This window comes from Triturus cristatus, chromosome 9 (assembly GCF_964204655.1).
Source record: "Triturus cristatus chromosome 9, aTriCri1.1, whole genome shotgun sequence".
NCBI classification, from domain to species: Eukaryota; Metazoa; Chordata; class Amphibia; order Caudata; family Salamandridae; genus Triturus; species Triturus cristatus.
Genome location: NC_140592.1, coordinates 445,764,620 through 445,786,221, shown reverse-complemented (window position 1 = coordinate 445,786,221; position 21,602 = coordinate 445,764,620). Strand labels below are relative to the sequence as shown.

Genomic DNA, 21,602 nt, shown 5'->3' with positions numbered 1-21,602 from the left:
TTAGTTGTGAGTTTTTAGTTTTGTACAAATACATTTTGAGAAGGTAATTCAAAATAATTATTTTTGCTATTCGTTAATAGTTATTAATATTGTAATTGAAAATTAATTATGTAAAATGTGCAAATATTATAATTTAAAACAACTTTTTTAGATATGTGTTGTGTACTATGTTGAGGTTTAGGGTAGAAAGTTGTTTAAGTACTAACCCATTTAAAAATAATCAATTATTTTTTTATTTATGTTATTTATTATTGCTTGTCTTAATTGTATTCTGCTTTTTAATTGTAAATAATATTGTAATTGAGAATATAGGGGGTGATTGTGATGGGGGACGGACTTAAGTCCATCCATTGTCATCCCAGGAATCGGGACTGCCCCCCCATATGGCAGCAGTCCCGCACATGCAATTACAATGCGACCGCCACTGTGGCGGTCGCATTGTGCATGTTTACCATTGCGGCGGGTGCTGCTGGCTGCAGCTTCCGCTGCAATGGCAAAAATGCATGTTGTGCATTTGCCTGCACTACGTGGCAGGCATCATAGTTGCACAATTCCCATGCCCCTGCACAAGGAGGTCCCGCAACGGGCCCCCAAAGTACATCCCCACCAGCCTTTGAATGGTGGTTGAGCCACCATTGAATGGCTGGCTTGAAGCAGCATCCTGCTAGGCACTTCCAAAAATTTCGGTTTCCTGGCCGGGTCCCACAGGCAATCATAACGATTGCCTGGTTCGGACCAGTGGCAGACGGGCTTTCCGTCCGCCAGCACACTGTCCGCCATCCTTATCTGATGGGTGGTATTTGGCTGCCGGTGGCGGTTTCACCGCTATCATAATGACCCCCATAGTTTGGTATTTTAATTATAATAATAATCATATTAAGTTTGTGATCTGTATTAAAGATTATAAAAATATGTAATTTGTTTATTGTGAAAACATATATATATATATAGAATTTTTAAATATTTATATTTTTTGTTATTTAGTATAGTTTTACAAATATTGTATTTTCTGGAAGTTAATTAGTCTGTTTCTAATGTTGCAGTGGGAGCAGTAAATGCAACCCTCTGCTATCCAATACTTTCCCTACTTTTGCACTGAGTGGAGTGGGAATAGTAAATTTTACCCCTCCGCAATCCAACACTCTCCCCACTGCTGCACTGACTGGAGTGGGAATAATACATTTTACCCTTCTGCAATCCAACATTTTCCCTATTTTTGCACTGACTGGGGAGGGAATAGTAAGTTTTGCCTCTCCGCAATCCAACACTTTCCCTACTGTTGTATTGACTGGAGTGGGAACAGTAAATTTTACCCCCATTGTTTGTCGACTAATTCTGCTGGTTTTGAATTCCAAACATTAAGCGCTGCCATCCTGGCCCTAATGCATGTGCTCTGGCACTAAAACATGACAGTATTGGCTAACTTCTAATTGGTATATTTAATTTTCCATTAAGGCTATTATTATATATGTTAAACAAAATATATGGAAATGTAAATATCACCTGTGGACTGCAGCACGTGTTCTGCAACCAGCTAGGCTGACAAAAACATAGCTCCAGGCCTGCTTGTGCAGCCTGGCTGATGCAGTCTTTAAACCTGCAGACATATCTTTAAAAATAGCCTTTTTTGATGGTAACGATCCACATGTTAAATATTAAATAGGTTACCCATAAGTAGGTCTTGAACCCCACAAGGTAGGGTGCCCCGTATTTTAAAGTGGTATGTGCAAGAACTCAGTGTGGTGTGCACCTACATTGAGTAGCCCGCAAATTACATATTCTTTGTAAAATCATACATCTGATATTTTTTGTGTGGGACAAGCTACCAAAAGGATTCATTAAAGATTATTCTTACTGATTCTACCACTATTTTTAATGCTCATTTAATATCCAATCAATGGTGAAGATTGTGTCTGCCAAAACCCTTAGCCTGCTAATTAGCATTAGCCTGCCAGCAGCTGACCCCTACCAGTGCTTACCCTTAATGAGGTGTGAAAACTGCTCTCAGAGCAGAAACAATGGCTTATGTCTTTTGGCAGTAAGACATGGGTGTGAGGCATGTGACTGACTCCTATCAGATAAGGAAGAGTAGTTGGGAAGAATTTAGGAACTTCCGTATCTTGAAGGAGCCTATGGTGAGGCTTACAGATTCATAGTTAAGTGCAAAAGGAGACCTGAGGAAGGGGGAGCTGGTTCCAAGACCATTTTGGTATTGAGAAGGAGGGAACTGTCCATTTGCCCAAACAAGCCCTTGGCTGGCATACCAGTCACCTCTAAGGACAAAAAAATGCCCATATTGGATTTGCCTCAGATTAGTACACTGTCAGATAGCTTGCAGTAAGACAAACAGGATGTGCTTCAACAATTAAGAAGCTTGCCCATGGAAGGTGTTTTCTCATTGGTTAGGAAGTGTCTAGAGGTGATTGCCCCCACTGGCTAGTGAGTCCTACACAAATACCACCTCACCCACAGCTTATTAGAAAACATTTGGACCTGAGGAAGAGAAGAAGGTTAGAGGAACCACTATCTGTAACCTGTATGGATTCCTGAAGGACAGGACCTGCTCCTTCTGTTCCCAGGACTGAGACGTGATAAGTTATGCAGGTTTGTAGAGTGCACAATCACCTGGGACAGTATCCTGGTGCTGAGCATGGGTGAGTCTAGGCACACCTAGTGGGACTACTCAACAAGCCAGGTCTTCAGCTTTTTGCAGAATTCAAGAAGTGAGAAGGAGGTTCATATTTGTAGGTCAGGTTGTTCCATGCTTTAGAAGCGATGTAGGAGAAGGCTTGACTGCCAGATTTGGTTTTCCACATGCATGGGGTTTGTGCAAGTCAGAGTCCAGATAAGCAGAGGTGTCTGGAAGGTTTGTGAAAACTGATGAGATTGTTGAGGTATGGTAGGCCAGTGTTATGTACTGGCTTGAAATTGTGGGTGAGGAGTTTGAATTGTGCTTGTTTGTGAATTGGGAGCCAGTGGAGCTCCTTCAGGTGTGGAGTTATGTGATGTGAGTATTGTGTTTGTTGATCCTGGCATAGAGTGTGTTCCCATATTCCAGTGTGCCTGTGACCAGAGCGTGTGTGACGGTTTTATGCGTGCTGAATGGGAGCCATTTGAAAATCTTCTTCAGCATCTTCATGCTATGGTATCAGGAGACAGTGACAGCATTGACTTGGATAATCATGCAGAGTTTGATGTCGATGATGATCCTGAGGTTCTTGGAATGGGCCGTAGTTATGGGTATCAGACCTATCTCTGTTGGCCACATGTCCTACGGTGATGTGCTCCTCTTACCAGTCATGTAGATGTCATCCATGGAGGCCATGAGGGCAGTTTCCATGCTGTGATTGGGTATGAAACCAGACTTTGTGGTGTTGAGTAGTTGGTGGTTGTTAAGGTCATCGGTGAGGTGTCTGTTGGTGATTTTCTTTAGGCGTTTGGCTGGGAATGAAAGCCGGTGGATCGGTGTGTAGTTGGCGAGCAGTGAAGTGTATGCTGAGGGTTTCTTAAGCAATGGGAGGAGAGTGTCATGTTTCCAAGAATCTGAGAAGGTCGCAGAAAAAGTGGAGGTATTCAGAATGAGTGTGAACATGATGCTGATGGGTTGCAGTCCTCTGGAGTAGGCATGGTGGGGCAGCAGTCCGATGGGGCCCCTGAGGCTATGGACTTCATGGTAGCTTCAGTTTCTTCTGGGGTTATGAGAGGCCATGTAGTTAGATGTGTTTTGGGGTAAGAGCTGGTAGCATCTGGCATGGTCTTTCAGGTCTGGCTGCATACTGAAGTAGCTGTGATGGTGGTGATTTTGTTGCTGAGGAATAGTTGCAGCGGTTCTGCAAGGTGGTGATTCAGTTGGAATTGGCCAATGATGAGGTGAAATCTTTCATAATGGTGAAGATTTCTTTACTTCTGTTGGTGCTGGCACTGATGGGGTCCACCAGAGCAGCGCGTTTGATAGCCCAGATCATTTGCTAGTTGCCTCTCAGGGTGGATTTGAAAGTGCTTCTGTCTGAATTGTCCTGACCCATTCTTCATTTGTGCACCAGTTATTTGCAGTGGATTTAAGGGGTCAACTGGCTGAACTCATGTGTGGCTAGAGGACACAACAAACTGCAAGAGGGCTTTTTCTGGAGTAACCAGCTGACCAGTAGCAGCTGGACCTGAACTGGACGCTGAAGGTGGCCTCTGTTTGAGTGAGCCCTGACCCCTAAGTGCTGCCCCCTGTGATCTTGGAAGCCTTAGAAGAGACCAAGAGGAGCTGCTCCAGAAAGTGTGAAAATTTGCCAATTATAAAATATTTGGCCTTTAGATTCCTCCAGAGCATCAGCAGACCTTGCAGCAAAGGTGTCCAATAGCGAAAGGACTTCTTAAAACGATACTAAGTCCAAAAATAGAAACTTTGACCAGGTGAAGGCACAAAGGTTATTCTTCTAATGAAAGTTCTTCGAAGGCTGCGAAATTCAAATTTTCCTGCTTGTAGATTTTACAGGCAAATCCAGCAGCTTCAGCTGGATGTCGTCTATGGCTATCCAATTTTGAGAAGACTTTGCCGGGTTTTGATTCCAGCAGATAAAATCTTTGACAGGGATTTACCTCTTGGTATAGCCAACATCTACTCTATAGGGGTCGGCCTGAAAAAGCTCCTAGGTCCTGTCAATGAGCAAACAGTTACTTATGATTGATGTTTACTTTTTCCTGGAGTTCTTTGCCAAAATATTTTTTTAATTATTTCTCCCGTTCTCCTTATTAGATTTTAGTTGTTTTGGTGTGAATATTATTCAGATTACCTTTTTTCCAACTTTTAACCCCTTCAGTGCCCGCCCCTTTCCCCGCCCTGTGCCGGCCGTTGTATTAGCGGGCGGGGTCTATGACGAGCTGGACTCGTCATGGGCACAGCGCCACCGCGGCCCATGACGAGTCCAGCTCGTCATGGGCACTGAAGGGGTTAAAAATTAGTTTTATGATGCTTATTATGTTGTATTTTGATTTTTTATTTGTTTCAATACTGCTAAATATTTTACTCACTTTTTTCTATGTTAAGCCTGGCTGCACTAGCCCTACATACTAAGGGGCAGATTTACAAGCCCTTTGCACCACCGGTGAGTCATTGTTTGTGACGTACCGGTGGCGCATTTTACTGCTCCATATTTACAAGGACCGGAAAAGCCACCCTGCGTGGCTTTTTTTGTCCTTGTAAATATGGCACCTTTGCACGCAGCACTTTGCGTGAAAGGGGTGTTCCATGGGTGTTACTGTGGGTATTCCCACACAACTCCCATGGAACCAGACACATTTCCAGATTTACGAGGAATCGTAAATCTGGAAATGAGTGTGTATGCTGCGCAGGGAGGCGCAACGAGGAGAAATGTATTCATTTGTCCTCGTTTTCTTTTCCTCTTTCTATGCGTGCTGCATTCTGCAGTCTGCAGCACACATAGAAAGAGGAAATCACCTCTAATAATTGTTCATGTACAGGAAGGTGTCCCTTCCTGCACATAAACAATCACTGAAACAATGACGTTTTTAAACTTCTATGCGTGCTAATGCAGAACACATAGAAGTTGGAAAACGACATTTCAGATTGTTTTTGTGCAGGAAGGGACCTTCTCCTGGACAAAAACAATCACCCCACGATGCAGCATCCTCGGTGCAAGGGTGCCTGTGCCGGCGCATGCCAGCAGTTTGTGCACCAGCGTAGGGGGAAGCACAGAGATGTGACATATTGTTGTAAATATGTTGCATCCCTGTGCTTTGAAAGTGACTCAGTGCGGCACAGCCAAATGGCTTGCAGCACGCACTGAGTCACTTTGTTGTAAATCTGCCCCTAGATGTTTAGCCCTTGTTCATTTATTGAACTTGTGTGTTATGCCTAACAGGTTTTGGACTTATTACTTGGGAAAGACTCACATCTTACCCAACTAATAACCCACTTTCTTACAGGATGAGTGTCACAACACCAAGACCTTGCAATTTAGAATTATGGATGGAAATCTGCTGTTACAAGCAGGACTTCATCCAACATTTGTAAGCTTTACACTATGAGTCACAAACCAATTCTGCCTAATTAAGATTAATTAGGCATGTCGTTTTAAACCCCTCATACAATATGTAATGGTACCTATTTGTACATAGATGGATTCTTCACTTGGGCGGGGGAGGAAACTGCGAACTGCGCAGAAAATAATAAAATGGCAATGAAAAGATTTCATTGCCCTTTTAATTTTTTACCATGGTGCTTGCTGTAGCAGCCAGCCTGCCCTGAGCCCAAAGATATATGGAACGTGTGCTTAACTGTCCGATTCTCAGCAGAGGACAGGAGCAGTGGCAGGCTGGGTGCTCCAAAGAGCGCATATCAGTTTGGACTGCTGACTTGCGCCACTCAAAGTGACGTGCACTTTGAAGCTCTCCACCTAACTGTCTTAGACAGCTGGGTGGAGACCAAGCACAGACCTAAAGTGCCTGAAGAATCATTCAGCCAGGACACTTCATCCAATCCTGGCCCTGTAGAGCAGTGCCATGATTGGTTAAGCAAGTCGGCTGGTCCTGTGTTGCAGGAAAGAGAAAGGTCGTGTCCGGAGTGAGGATCAGGTAAGTGGCTTTTTAGGTCTCACCTGACCCAGCGCATGCGCTGGTCTGGCGAGACTTATTGAGAGGGCTCCAAAAAGTGCTACCAGGCCAGCCTAGAGCTACAGTGCGCGGGCGCGCGCGCCACGCTTTACCGCGATTACTTTTGGTTTTGCGGCCGCTGTGATGTTTGATGTGCTCGCGATCACTTTCACTTTCGCGGCCACTTTGCATAGCCAATAGGTCTCGCTTTTGGGACCTTATAAGTATTTAGTTATGCAACTGTTGCATGGCTAAACACTTATAAGGTCCCAAAGGCGAGACCTATTGGCTATGCCAATGCTTGTTTCTTTTTTCAATAGCTAGCAGCTGCCACTGATTTTGATGTACATCCTTGGTCTACAAATAAGAATAGTTCATGAGGTTTTCAGCTTTTTTCTATGATTGATGTTTGTAAACAAGTAGGAAAGAAACATGTATTTTGATGTTGCTGGTGTTCTAGTCACACTGCAAGGTTGATTTCTGTGTATTTTACTGTAGAGATAAAGAGGGCAATATTCGCTGTGACATAAAAGGAAATTTAAATCATGGGCTGCAATATACGAGTATGTGTGTACCTTTTTAATCGATATTCATCCTAGATACAGAAACCTTGGGCCCGATTCACATAGGTAAACTGAGGCGAAAGTCTAACTTTACGACTTTTCAGTAGAGGCTCGTGGAGGGAGTTCGGTGGGGCAGTGAGGCGGGACGGGGGAGGGGCAGGGTGGAGAAATGTAAACACCGGAATATGGATGAACGGAGGTAAGTACACATTTAAATAAATAAAACGAATTTCGTTGCGCGCGCTGCATCGCAAAGTGCGATGCAGCACGCGCAAAGGAATTCGTTTTATTTATTTAAATGTGTACTTACCTCCGTTCATCCATATTCCGGTGTTTACATTTCGCCACCCTGCCCCTCCCCCGCCCTGCCTCACTGCCCCACCGAACTCCCTCCATGAGCCGCTGCTGCGACTTTTGGTCTTCAGAAAGGGCTTTTACTACTCGTAAATGCCCTTTATGAACACCAAAAGTCGCACTTTACGACTTTCAGTATTCACAAAAGGCATTTATGAGCAGTAAATGTTCTTTGTGAATACGAAAAGTTGTAAAGTTGTTAGACTTTCGTCTCATTTTACCGTTGTAAATCAGGCCATTTGTTTTGATCAAAATCACAATTGGTAAATGACTCTGCTTGATCATTACAACTTTATTATCTGTGAGTTATACTTCAGGAAATGTTAACATTTTTTAACAGATTCTTTGATTTTCAGTGAAATTAAGTTCGATGTCCATAAACTTCATTGTACTTCATTCCTTCCAGCATTGCCCTTTGATCCTACTTTGTACCTGAGTCGCGCTGTCTCCAACGTCATCTGCTCCATTGTTTTTGGGAACCGCTTTGACTATGAAGATGACAATTTTCGAACGTTGCTCAGCCTGATCAATGAGAACTTCCAGCTCATCAGCTCTATTTGGGGAACGGTAATGAGTGCATTTAATTGATGATGTCACTGAAAATGTAATCACATATCTGTTTACCTTATCTTCTTTTTTTTGTTAAATATTTCTTATTAATATTTGGAAAGCAGTAACAGTATATATAACAAAAAAAATATGACAATGGTATATATTACAGAGCAGTATAACTGTTAGTCAAATTCACGCATTTTTTTACCCTTCTGTTTATACATACCGGTCTCAATGTTATGAATACTCAACAACCTAGAAAGCCACATTTGAAAAGAAGGGGCCGTAGTATCTTTCCAGCCTGAGGAGATTAAAATCCTCAATACCGCAACCGACACAAAAACCAACGCTTCTTCAGCTTGAGATAGTTTTTGCTTATTATCACAACCCAGCAGCATCAGGGTAGGGGATAGATCGATCTTATGACCTAGCAGCCCCTCCCAAAACTTACAGACTTCCCTCTGCACTGGAGCAAGTGAGCTGCAATGGAAAAACATATGCAGGAGATCTGCTTGCCCAGAATTACATCTAGGACATCTATCATCCCCCCTGACCCCCCAGGCATATAATTTGGCTGGAGAATGATATAGATTAAATACTGTTTTGTAATGCTGGGCCCTCAGGTTGGTGGATCTGAAAACTTTTTTATTCAAGGAAATGGCCAGGTCTAGGTCAGCATCGGGGTCATCTAATTTCCGGGCTAGAGATGCTTCCGTTTTTTCCATATCATCTGGTATTTCCAAGATAAGCTGCTTATATACCAATTTAATCTTTTTAGGCCCTGCCATTAACAGTTCAATAACTGAGACAACCTCCATTGACAGGGGTTTTGGTCTCACTGCCTTTAATGCCCGGGCGACTTGACCATAGAGGAACCACTGATTGGTCAGAATACCATACAAATGTTAGATAGTATCAAAACCAAGCGGAGCATGGTTCCCCCAAATATCGCCTAGAAACCTGATACCAAAATTTCTCCAAGTCTGTAAATTCCTATGAGACCCGACAAAGGGAAGTAAACTAGAGTTACAGAGCTGGAGGTAACGATTTACTTTAGGGATTTTACATAGCTTCGAGATAGACCTCCAAACCTCCCATACCCCTTCCAAGATCTTCAAACGAGGCCTCTTATAATACCTACGGTCCACCTCTCGCCACAACAACCCGACGGCCTGTTCCCCGATTAACAGCTCAAAGATAGAAGGTAGATCTGAGGTTAACAAATTAACACCATCAGAGTTAACCTCCTGTTGGAACAGGATGGACATTTGTGTCAAAAGGCATGACCAATGATACAATCTTAGATTTGGTAAGGCCAGACCACCCCTTTCCCTGGGGAGGGACATATAATTTGTTGATCGCCTAATCCTGCCATACTGCCAGACAAATTTAATAAAGATAGACTCCAGCCTTTTAATAATCTTCTCATCCAAAAATAAGGGTATGGCCCTAAACAAATAGAGAACTCTAGGGAAGATAGACATTTTTAAAACGTTTACCCGCCCAATCAAAGAAAGATGTAGCACGTCTATCCTCTTTAGCTCTTTTTCAATCGATTTTATGATTGGGTTCTCAGCAATTATTTCCCCGACTGAGGCGTTGATCTTAATCCCTAAATAGGTTGCTGACTCCACATACCTCGAGTCGGTTTTAACTATATTCGGGGAGCAAATTATTTGAGTTTTGGTCTCGTTAATAAGGTAACCAGACCTCTTACCAAATTCCTCTGCTATTTCAACCAAGGCCGTAAGCGCCTGCTGGGGATTATCTGTAATTATTGCCAGGTTGTCGGCATAGGCGAGGATTTTACTAGTATGGCCATTGCATACCACCAGACTAATCCTAGAAGACCCCAAGATTTTCTGAATAAGAGGGTCTATATAAAGCGCAAAGAGGATTGGGGAGCATGGGCAGCCTTGACGGGTGCCCCTCTTAATAACTAATTTCTCGGAGCTCTCACCCATAACCACCACCCTAGCAACAGGATCTACATACATTGCTTTGAGAGCTCTGATAACCTTTTCACCAAATCCTCTGCCCACCAATACACCCCAAAGGAAGTCCCAGACAACCCTGTCGAAGGCCTTTTCTGCGTCGAGCTGAATCATGGCGATCTCCCCTCCCCCTGCCCCCTGGGCGTCAAACAGTGCTATAGCTCTTCTAACATGATCAGTTGTACCGCGGCCCGGAATAAAACCATGTTGCCAGGGGGAGACAAGACCGCCAATGATCCTGCCCAACCTCTTAGCCCATACCTTAGAGTATAACTTTGTGTCAGCATTTATGAGCAAAATCGGGCGATAAGAGCCGAGTTTCTCCGAGGGTTTCCCCTTCTTATGAAAAACCACGATGTTAGTTTCTCGCCAGGAGGCTGGAACCACCCCCGTGAACATTATTCCGTTGAACAAATCCACTAATAATGGAATGAATACCGGTTCAAGACTTTTATATACTTCCAGGGGGATCCCGTCCGGGCCGGCGGCCTTACCAGAGGCTAGTTCGTGCAAAGCTTCTAAGATTTCCCCCTCACTAATATCCCTATCCAGTTCAGCCTTCTCCGAGGTGTTAAGACGGGGGCCGTTATCGTCCACATCGAGGCCTTGTTCATCGTCCTGAGCTTCTTCGTCATACAGGCGCTGATAGAAATCTTTAAAAGCCTGAAGAATCTCGTTTGGCTGTGTAAATATCTTGCCATTTTCCTCGACCAAGGAAATAATATTCCTGGCTCTCCCCTGTCTTATTTGCAGGGCCAATACTCTACCTGCCTGCTCCCCCGTTTCGTATCGTTTAGCCCTGGATGTCTGATGCTCTGCCGAGGCTTTATGAGTCAAAGACTTCTGAAGTTCAGCTCTGATTTTTAACAGATCACTCTGACTCCCCCTACTGTCCCTGCCCCTGATTATATCTCTCATATGCTGTTCTTCAGCTGTGGCCAGAATACCTACTAACCTCTCACCTTCCCTCTTGTCTTCCTTTCTTAATCTAGCACCGAAGCCTATGGATTCCCCCCTTAAAGCCGCCTTAAAAGAGTCCCAAACAATGATCCTGGAGGCACTATAGCGATTGGCGGCAAAAAACGCATCTGCCCATTTCAGAATATGCCCGGAAAATCTGGGATCTCCCAATAGTTGCCTCTCAAATGTCCACCTAGACCTGACCCTAACAGGACCAGATATTTCATAGGACAATATAAGCGGATTATGGTCGGACAGTATCTTCGGGGGTTTAGTTATTCCAACCTTATTTAATTCATTGGCAGAGATGAAGAAATAGTCCAATTTGGAGAATTTCTGATAGGGATTTGAGAAGTAAGTATAACCCTGATTTAATGGCTCTTTTGCATCCCAGACGTCCTTAAGCCCATGTGAATTAATGAGGGCCTTTATTGCCCTAAACACTCTTGGTTTTCTACCCAGATACAACACGGAGTTACTCCAATCAGCAGAGATATTGAAATCGCCACACATAATGATGGGGGCTGGCCAGGACGCAAGTTCTAATTCTAGAAAATTAAATAGCTCCGGATCGTCTTCATTTGCGCCATACACCACACAGAGTGTCTGGCCGCTTGCGAGTTCGACCAGAACCCATCTACCATTGCTATCTGATTTAGTCCTTCTAACTCCACCCAGAGTTTTTTTTACTAAGATCGCGACCCCCCTAGCTGTAGAGGATTGAGTAGAACATGCTACCAACTCAAAGCCAGTAAGGAACAACAATTTCCTTTTAGACCATGGAAGGTGGGTCTCTTGAAGGCAGAGTATATCAATTCTGTTATTCTTGGTAAAATATCCCAACCTTAAACGTTTCTTCCAATCATTCAACCCACCTATATTCAGAGAGCAAACCCTAATGCAGACCATCTTGACATGAAAAAACAACGGCCCTATAAACCTGCTTTTTAAACTGCTTCTGAAGCACTAACGCTAGTATCTGACAGAAAAGAAAAAACAAAAAGAAAAAGATAAACAAGGTGAAACAAACTGCTTTTTTTATCCCAATTTTCCCCCCATCGAACCCCAAACCTCCACCTCCCCCCCGGCCACCCTGAACTCCCTCCCTACCCGTGAGGTCCCCACCCCTGAGGCTATCCCTCACCAGGACCCCCCTAAGTGAGGTGCTCAGACTAAGTCTGTGCATATGATGGTAACGCAGTACATGAGTGAGGGCAATGCCGGAAAAGACCAAATAGTTAAAAGACCCCTAAATGCCCCTTAATTTAACAATATTTCCTTACATCTATTTTTACTCAGCAGAGCAAACAACAACCCCATCACCCCAATGAAAGAGAGATTGACACCCGAAGTCCAGTCTACCGGTTAGTCGGCCTTCTTCTCCAGAGAAGCCAAGTACTCCTTTGCTTTTATTTCTGACGAAAAAAAAAGGTCCTCACTTCATTAACCACTTTTAACTGAGCCGGGTTAAGAAGAAAGGCCTGGATTCTCTTCTCCTAGAATGGTTTGATCATTTCCCTCAAGCGCCACCTCCTTTCCACAGTCATATGACAGTAGTCCGGACGGACAAAAAAGGAAAACCCGTCACCATTCCTCCTAGCATTTGGCCTAGCCTTTTCTGCGATAGACTGTCTCAAAATGAAGTTTCCAAAAAATATTAGCACTGCTCGGGGTTTATCATCTTCCTTAGCGTTGGACCGGATCTTAAAGGGAGTACGATGAACTCGTTGAATCTCGTTGGCCCAATTCCAGCTTGAAAGCTCAGGAAATGCTTGATTAAAAAGCTTGATTATAAATGCCTTTATGTCCGGCCCTTCCATCCCCTCCGGAATCCCCAAGACCCTCAGGTTGTTTCTCCGGAGCCTGTTCTCCATCTCTTCCATTTTCCAGTGTATGTCTGTAACCTGAGAGCAATGGGCGTTCACTTTGCTAGTAGCCTCGGCTACCTCGGCCTCCGTAGACACCACCCTCTCCTCCAAATTTGAGACTCTATCAGCCGTATTAGTGCAGGCTTTCGAGAGTTTCCTAACCACTCCCTGCATCTTCCTCATGGCAGCCAGGACTTTGCGATTATCCTGGCGCGTTTCTTCTCTGTGAGCCAGGATCTCCTGATGAATGGCTTCCAGGAGGGGACGATCAGAACTATCCGCTACAGGTCCTCCCTGCAATGCTAAGTCGGGAGTGTGATCCCATCTCAATTCTCTGGAAGAGTGACCCATTTTCAAAGTCTGACTTTTAGCCACCGGGGGCCGCACAGTAGTTGAAGTAAGATCCTCCTCTGATTCTGAATCGGAGCCTAGGTAGGAGCTATGTTCTTCTTCTTTGGACCACTCCGCACCATCGGAAACTGAAAAGTAATATTCACTTGGCACTTTTTCCTTATCAGCATTTACGCCAGTTAGCAACAGGACAGTTTTCTGTAATTCTGTATTTGCCTCTGCTCCTGACCCTGACTGATTTTCCAATGTACTACTGCTCTCCTTCCCAGTAACTAGGGAGGCTTCAATAATATCCACGGGGGTCGGCTCATCGAGGGCAGCTATAAAAACTGAAGAGGTGGGGGCAGTGCATTCCTCCGAGATCGTACAGGGATTACTAAACATACTATCCACCAAGGAATTTGCGCCGACCCCCAGTAACTCAGAGCCCTTCTCCTTTTCCTTTTCCTTTTCCCTCCTCGCCTTGGGGAAAATATCTGCAATTGATGCTGCCGCCAGCCGGGTCCTACCTGCCACCTGCTGCTTCCTCTTAGATTGTGCAGGTAAAATTTGGGATCCTTGTGAGACCTCCACTCCTTCTGGCTCTATCACATCTTTTTGAGATTTTTCCCTGTACGGTATTGGTTTACCCCCCGCAGCCAACTTTGGAGCCATAACAGCCCTCTGTGCTCTCTGCACTCTGCTCTCCGCTCTCTGTACTCTCAGCCCCAGTGATTGAATTCCTCGATTGCCTCTGTTTCCAAGCTGGGAGCAGCACGTCGTCGCTCTCCGGTGCCTCGAGACGAGGCTCCGACTCCCCTCACTTCTGCGAAGTTCGCGAGTTCTGCAAGCAGAGAGAACGGCTGGAAACGCAGCCAAGGCGAGACGGAGAGCCAGCTTCCACTGCTTCAGCTGCTGACACCCGGTAAGTACTGACGGCATATTCGGTTTCAGTGATCCGTTATTCCGATTGTATTGATGAGTCCGTGACTGCGGGCAGACGCTCCTCGGGGGCTTAACTCATTGCCCTCACTACACTGCTGCGTCGGCATCGGTTACGGGGCCGCCATCTTGCCTTTCCCATTCCACAGTAGTGTGTTTGTGTTAGGGGGTGATGTGAAAGGTAAGTTGTGTAAGATAAGAAGCAATCCATTTGAAAGAATTGCCATGAATTCCAGTTTCGAATAGCGTATGGTGGGCAGTGTCAAATGCAGATAATATGTCTAGAAGAAATAAGCCAGCTACTCCGTTTTTGTCCTCAGTGAGTTTAAGATCACCCCAGATGGATATGATGGCTGATTCTATATGCTCTTTTAGTTTCCAGACTGGACTTCAGTAATGCCATTCTGGAGAGAAGTCCCTTCACACATTTAGCCCTACTCTAAGATGTGCTCTAATCAGGGCTGGACTTTTTTTTACAATGCAAAAACTATGACAATGTCACACCTGTTTTCCATGACCTTTTACTGACTCTGCTTCGCAGTCACAAGCCAATCCAAAATACATGTCCTTGCTCACAAGGCCATAGATAAGAAAAGCCAAACCTACCTCATGACTGAACTTATTACCATTCTCATGAAGTTCTAGGGGATGGAAAACTACTGACACTTTGCTGGTAAAAGTTCCCAAATTTAAGACTTCAAAAAACATTTTTCTGGTGCAGTGGTGTTAGCATAAAACCCTCCCCCTAGGCCAACCCAAAGGACATTGGAGCTCACATTATGAAATTCCAATGTCCAAAAATGAGTTGCTCTTTGCTTAATGATATAAAGCCTTGAGAGTACAAGTCGTTTTTTTGAGCCTGTGAAAATGAAAAAACGATCTTTCAAAACAAAAATCAGCAACCTGATAACTTATAGTCTAAATTATGAAGCCTGAGTTGCAAAAAATATAATGCAGGTTCTTGCTGAAACACATTGTTGAATAGATGGTGGCTTGGAATGATAGGTATCCAAGCAATCTTGTCCTCTTAAAGGGGATCAGTTTGGTGCAACACTTCAACACTACAGCATCTGTATATTCAAAGGGAAGTCTAGTCTAAAACTATTTAGGCAAATCATTGTGGTAGAAGTAGTATTGTAATGTTTGGTAGGCATAAAATAAACCTCTAATAATACTATAACAAATGGTCAATAGTAGACCAGGTCGAAATGTTCAGTATGCTAGCTTAATCTTGCAGAATCTCGCAAACTATGTGTTACGCTTGTTGTGTGAAATTCCCAAAATAGCTCATTAAACTACAGGAACAAAGCGAACAACCAAAACTAGCTTCTGTTGATCCCAGGACTTGCATTTGTTCCTCTGTTTTTTTATCATGAAATGGGTTCTTCATTCCAATGAGGACGTGAGGTTGTATGTTGCACTAAAATATAGCATTAAATGCTGGTTTTGAAATTCACATGATCCAGCCGCGGCCCGTTGAGGGAGTTCCGTGGGGCAGAGAGGCGGGGCGGGGGAGGGGCAGGGTGGGGGTTACTAAAAACCGGAATATGGATAATTGGAGGTAAGTAAACAATTAAATAAATAAAACGAATTTCGTAGCGCGCGCTGCATCGCAAAATGCAATGCAGCGCGCGCTACGGAATTCGTTTTATTTATTTAATTATGTACTTACCTCCAATTATCCATATTCCGGTTTTTAGTACCCCCCACGCTGCCACCCCCCGCCTCACCTCTCTGCCCCACGGAACTCCCTCCACGGGCCGCGGCTGACATGATTAGACAAAAGCAAATTGTGTTAATTTTGCACACTCCTAAAAAGCAATTGTGATACATGCAATGTCCTGGTCTATATCATGAAGGAAAGTGGGCTAAATTTGAGAAAGCGCATTTACCGCTTAGGGGCATATTATCAAGCACGGCGTTAAAATTATCACCGCTTTAGCAGCAGAAAACTGCCGCTAAAGCAGCGATAATGGGCTTGATAATATGCCGCAGAGAATTCCCATAGAAGCCCATGTTCTGGTGTCAACATGGGCTTCTATGGGAATTCTCTGCGGCATATTATCAAGACCATTATCGCCTCTTTAGCGGCAGTTTTCTGCTGCAAAAGCGGTGATAATGTTAACGCCGTGCTTGATAATATGCCCCTTAGTTTGTCTTTCGGCCTTGAACTCGGTTGTTTAGCTGGTATGGGTTTGCCGTTACTTAGGAATAGGTTTGCAAAAGAGTGTCCATGGAAAGAAGCACCTGATGTAAGAGAACAACAGAAAAAAGTACAACAGAAGAAAACTTGAAGGGCTGAAATCTGAAGTAACATTTTTCTTTGGCAAAGGAAGTCAAAACCAGCCGCGGCCCGTGGAGGGAGTTCCGTGGGGCAGAGAGGCGGGACGGGGGAGGGGCAGGGTGGGGGTTACTAAAAACCGGACTATGGATAATTTTAGGTAAGTAAACAATTAAATAAATAAAACAAATTTCGTAGCGCGCGCTGCATCGCAAAATGCAATGCAGCGCACGCTACGGAATTCTTTTTATTTATTTAATTATGTACTTACCTCCAATTATCCATATTCCGGTTTTTAGTACCCCCCACACTGCCCATCCCCCGCCCCGCCTCTCTGCCCCACGGAACTCCCTCCACGGGCCGCGGCTAGTCAAAACTGTATTGTGTGGTTGTATGACACTACATGAAGGTCAATAAAATCAAGCTACAATACCTACATTTTGCCTACATCACACAGCACTATACTGTTATTGTGAGGATATTTTTGTTATTCTTATTGGTGCATCAACTTACGTACTCTTACTTTGCAAGGAGTTGGTTAGAGCTATGTAGTGGCTCAATAATATTGTAATGCTGTATAATGCATGTGAAAGAGTGAGGCGTATGCCTATCAAATTCTTCATTAAAAGGAAAATACATTTTTATTTTTGAGAAAAAGAAATAGCTGTGTTTTCAGACAAGGTAATGAACACCTGGGAAACAGTGATTAAAAAGCATCTGAAGGCTGAATTGTGCACGAATATTCATTCCCCAGATGATGTATTTTATCCTTGCAGATGTACAACATGTTCCCCTCTATCATGAAACACCTACCAGGACCTCACAACAAAGTTTTTGACAACTTTGAGAAGCTAAGGCTGTTTGTGTTGGAGAGAGTCAAAATGCATGAGGCGTCGTTCGACCCCAGCTGTCCTGGGGACTTCATAGACTGTTTCCTCACCAAAATAAAGCAGGTAGGTGTGCCTAGCCAAAAACATTTCTGTAGCTGTGGTTGTGTGGCTATTGTAATAACTTCTGCTTTCCTTCTTATGCGTTTGTGTGTGTTCTGTGACATTGTCTTCAAAGCAGCCGCGGCCCGAGGAGGGAGTTCCGTGGGGCAGAGAGGCGGGGCGGGGGATGGGCAGTGTGGGGGGTACTAAAAAACTGGAATATGGATAATTGGAGGTAAGTACATAATTAAATAAATAAAACGAATTCCGTAGCGCGCGCTGTATTGCATTTTGCGATGCAGCACGCGCTACGAAATTCGTTTTATGTATTTAATTGTTTACTTACCTCCAATTATCCATATTCCGGTTTTTAGTAACCCCCACCCTGCCCCTCCCCCACCCCGCCTCTCTGCCCCACGGAACTCCCTCACACACCTGTTAAGGCATCATGCTTGATCACTAGGAATTTAGCTCCTCATGGGGAAGGTGCTGCAGTCCCCCACGGGCCCCGCGAGGGGGATCTTTAGTGGAGATCTTTTGAGAGGAACGACGTAGTAGTGCGTGAGGGTCTGGGGGAGTGTGCAGGTGAGTTAAAAATAACAAAAGGGTACCCTTAGTAATATTTATTCTCGGATCCGTTCGGTATGATAAAAAGCAGATAAAAGAACGTAATTACCCTTACTCCAGTGAGGAGGGTCAGTTCGTTTTCCAAAAAGTTGAATAGTGATAAAGGTCATTGGGTTGACATGTTTCACGCCCTATTGCTCCCTACCGGATCCTTGGCGTTTCATCAGGACCAGAATTGTTTTGCAAAAGTGCGAAGGTCAAAATCAGACAGGGGTCTAAGGAAAAGGTACACCTAGTTACATAAACCTGAATCAGGTGAGTGGTCGTTGTTGTCTGGTCACAGTCGTTTAGAGCCACTCCTACGTATTAGTCCAAACCCAAACAATACCCAGGAATGCCTCAGCGGGGGAAGCAGTCGTCTCAAAGGTTAGCAGATGAGGGCAGTTATGAATGCGTTACCGCAGAAGATCAATGTAAGGTTGCCTAGAGTGGCAGAAGGGGCTTTGGAAAAAACAACAGGTTCTCTGAAGTTGGTAATTTGGTGCCTGATTTGGAACTGAGTAGTAACAAAAAGGCCTTCAATTTTGTAGAAAAAGTGCCAAATTCTAAGTTGGTGAATTATTTTCTTTGGAGAACCTGCCATCAGAGTTAATTTGCAGGTATAGCCTCATAGGTGCCTGAATAGCCTCATACATCCCGCATAGGGACAAGATTTTGTGCCTCATGCAGAGTCAATACAGTTGCTGCCCAGAGATGACTGCACTACCTATGTCTAATCACCTGCCAATCCTGGGGAACATATTTATCATTGTTGTTTTGCTGCCCTTGTGTCACTCAAAGGGGCTCAAGGGCGACGCAACAACAAAGTCAGATTTATCCTGTGTAGTAGCCCTGCACGACTTGTTAAATTCAGAGTAATGCAACGCAAAAGGAGGCATCCGCTGGGCGGAGCTTGGGTGTTCCAATGCATCAACCCATGGATTTTGGCACATTCCCAGATTTACCATTAGTGGTAGATCTGGGAATGCGTCAAAATGCTACACCTCACCACGTGGGGCATAACGAGGAGAAATATCTTTTATTTCTCCTCATTCTACAGTACGCATAGAAAGAAGAAAATACTTCTTTTGTGCAGGAAGGTACAGGGTGCCTGTATTGGCGCTAGACAGCCAAGAGTGTGCCAGCACATGGAAGGGACAGGCATGTACCACAGGATGTTAAATACAGCTCATTCCTGTCCTTTCCCCACAGGCAGCAAGGTGGCTTGCTGTGTTGTGCTGCATGACAATTTGATAAATGTGCCCCTGTATCCATTAACAAAATCGGCTTTGGGCCAAACCCCTAAGGTGGCCACTCATTAAAGAATTGTCAGAAGAACTACCATCATTTAAAGGATTTTCAGCTTGTAATATTTTAGTTAATGTTGCGATTGGGAATAGGATCAACATAGAAGTAATTTCAAACCTCTACTTTAACTGGAAGAGGAAGAAAATTAAACAAAATCACACAAAATAACATGAAAAATGCAAGCTTTAGAATCTGAAATTCCCCCCAAAATTAATTAAATGAATAACTATTTCTTGGAATTAGATTTCTCACATACTTTGGAAACTCTCTGTGAAGCAATGTGATCCGAACAAGATCCACCTTCTCCTTTGCATTTTATGTACATAGGTAGCGTTATATTTTAAAACATAATGGTGTCGTACTGCATGACCTGCACGACTACTATTGCAGTCACTCATGAAATACTAGTGCAGGTTGATACTCTGGGGGGGGGGGGTGCTTCAGAATGCCTTGTTTTACCTCGAACTTGCCACTATAGCATAGGTGCAGTCAGAACTTATGCAGACTTTAATCAAAATGGCACATTAATACAATAGCAGTGCTAATTTAAGGACAAATTGGCAATTTAGTTATGGATTGTTTGTGAAAATATTCAGAATTTTGACTATTATATTGCGTTTAAAAGGAGGTAGACAACAGTTTGGTGATCGTGACATTGTGCATGTTTGTGACTCCTTATATTATGAGCTAGATCAAAATGCTTCTATTATTCATCATGTAGTGCTCGTGCAGAGCAGCTTTAAATGTGCAAGAGATATTTTTCCTTAATGTGTGGTTAATGAGGATTGAAAGGTATTTGTAGCGATCCTTCATAATGCACAATGCTCAGAAGCCCTTGGGTCTTGTTAGAGTTCCAGAAGCCACATCTCAGCTCCAAAAAAATCTGTTCCAAGAATTTATTTTATGATCATTATTCAGACCAGAGGTTTTGAGGTCTCCAAGGGAAATGCAGCTTCAGTGTGTACTGATTTTTTAATACATTATAATTAGAAAAAATGTTTTCGGCTTCAAGACTGATGTAAGCAATTGAATGTTGGAACATTTTAGAACATTGAGTATACACTTTTGGGTGAAGTTCTGCAAATAATTTACTTCTGATCCATGCTTGCTTGCATGAAACATTTTACAGAGGAAGGAGGTCATTTCCCAGCCCGCTAGGTCAGCGGAGGTCCTGGCTTCCCCTATGCTGCCTTCACAGATAACGACTGTCATATTTTGAGATCCCTGCCTGTCTGCTGGGATCTCACTGCTTACAATGCATTGATCGGCACAGTAGATGCATTTCTAAGCTGGTGCCATTTTTTTTGTTCCCAATTAGCAAAGTTTTCTGTTCTTTTTTAAAACCATGCTCTCAAAGTTCTTGTTTGTTTTAGATAAACAAAAAGCTATTGCCATTGTACTCAGTGAGTTTTCTCCCTGTGAACTAGGGGCCACTTATTGATTTCCATTCCATTGATTGTTTTCTCTGTGGCGGAGCGGGCATTGCCATGTGAAGCATGGCGTCCTGGGCAGGGAAATCCAAGGACAATCGACTTGTCCTAAATAGAGTGGGTTGACCATAATTGATCCCTCATGGCCCTTAGGCAGATGAGCAACCAGGTAAATGGTTTCAGCCATCTCTGGCCCTGACAGCGAAACCCATGGAGTTCCCCACTTCTAAATGGAGCACCTGAACTGCAAATTTGAGAGATGTGGCATCTGCTATTTTCTTTCTGGATGACCTGCATCCACCAAACTCAAATTACCCATTACCAGGTCCCCAGACCCTATGGTCCACCCTAATAAGTAACTTACATGGACAGCCTTCTCGTGGTTGGCTGGTGAGGGCTGAATAACACTGGCGCAAGGGAGCCAAATTCCAGTTTGCAGACCACAAGTGATCACAAAACCTTAACGTCTTTATTTTTATCTGGCCTTTCGCAGACAGTCTATATCTGATTTCAGGACCTGTCAGCAGAGACCAGTCGGCTCAGTCAAATCACAGTAGGATTTTTAGACTGCCAAACTCTAGCTCAAAATGCGCCTTCCTCAAAGCCCTTGATTACTTTTTTAGTGTTTAATTAGTAAAAAGATATAAGTGGGCAAACGAGTACATAGATATCCATCCGGGGGGCATCAGGTGAAAACGAAGATGGGAAGCAAAATAAGTTATATAGATATGAAGGCATGTTGATTTAGAGTACAAATCCTTGAAGCTCAATGTACTAGCACCTTTCTAGAATGCTTATCATCTCTGATGTCATCCGAGTTCTTTGAGCCTGTCAAACTTACCATTATACTATACTGTTGATTGCTTTTCAATATAATATTTA

The 21,602-nt window shown here is 43.8% G+C and overlaps 1 protein-coding gene across 1 annotated transcript in view; it reads left to right on the top strand.

Annotated features, from left to right (window-relative positions):
* Nucleotides 1-21,602, top strand: part of LOC146798111 (cytochrome P450 2F3-like) — a 287,191-nt gene that overhangs the window by 28,497 nt on the left and 237,092 nt on the right. The window contains exons 5-6 of the mRNA XM_085625326.1: nt 7,927-8,087; nt 17,224-17,400. Coding sequence (XP_085481452.1) covers nt 7,927-8,087; nt 17,224-17,400 — 338 coding nt within the window. The remainder of the gene's footprint in view (nt 1-7,926; nt 8,088-17,223; nt 17,401-21,602) is intronic.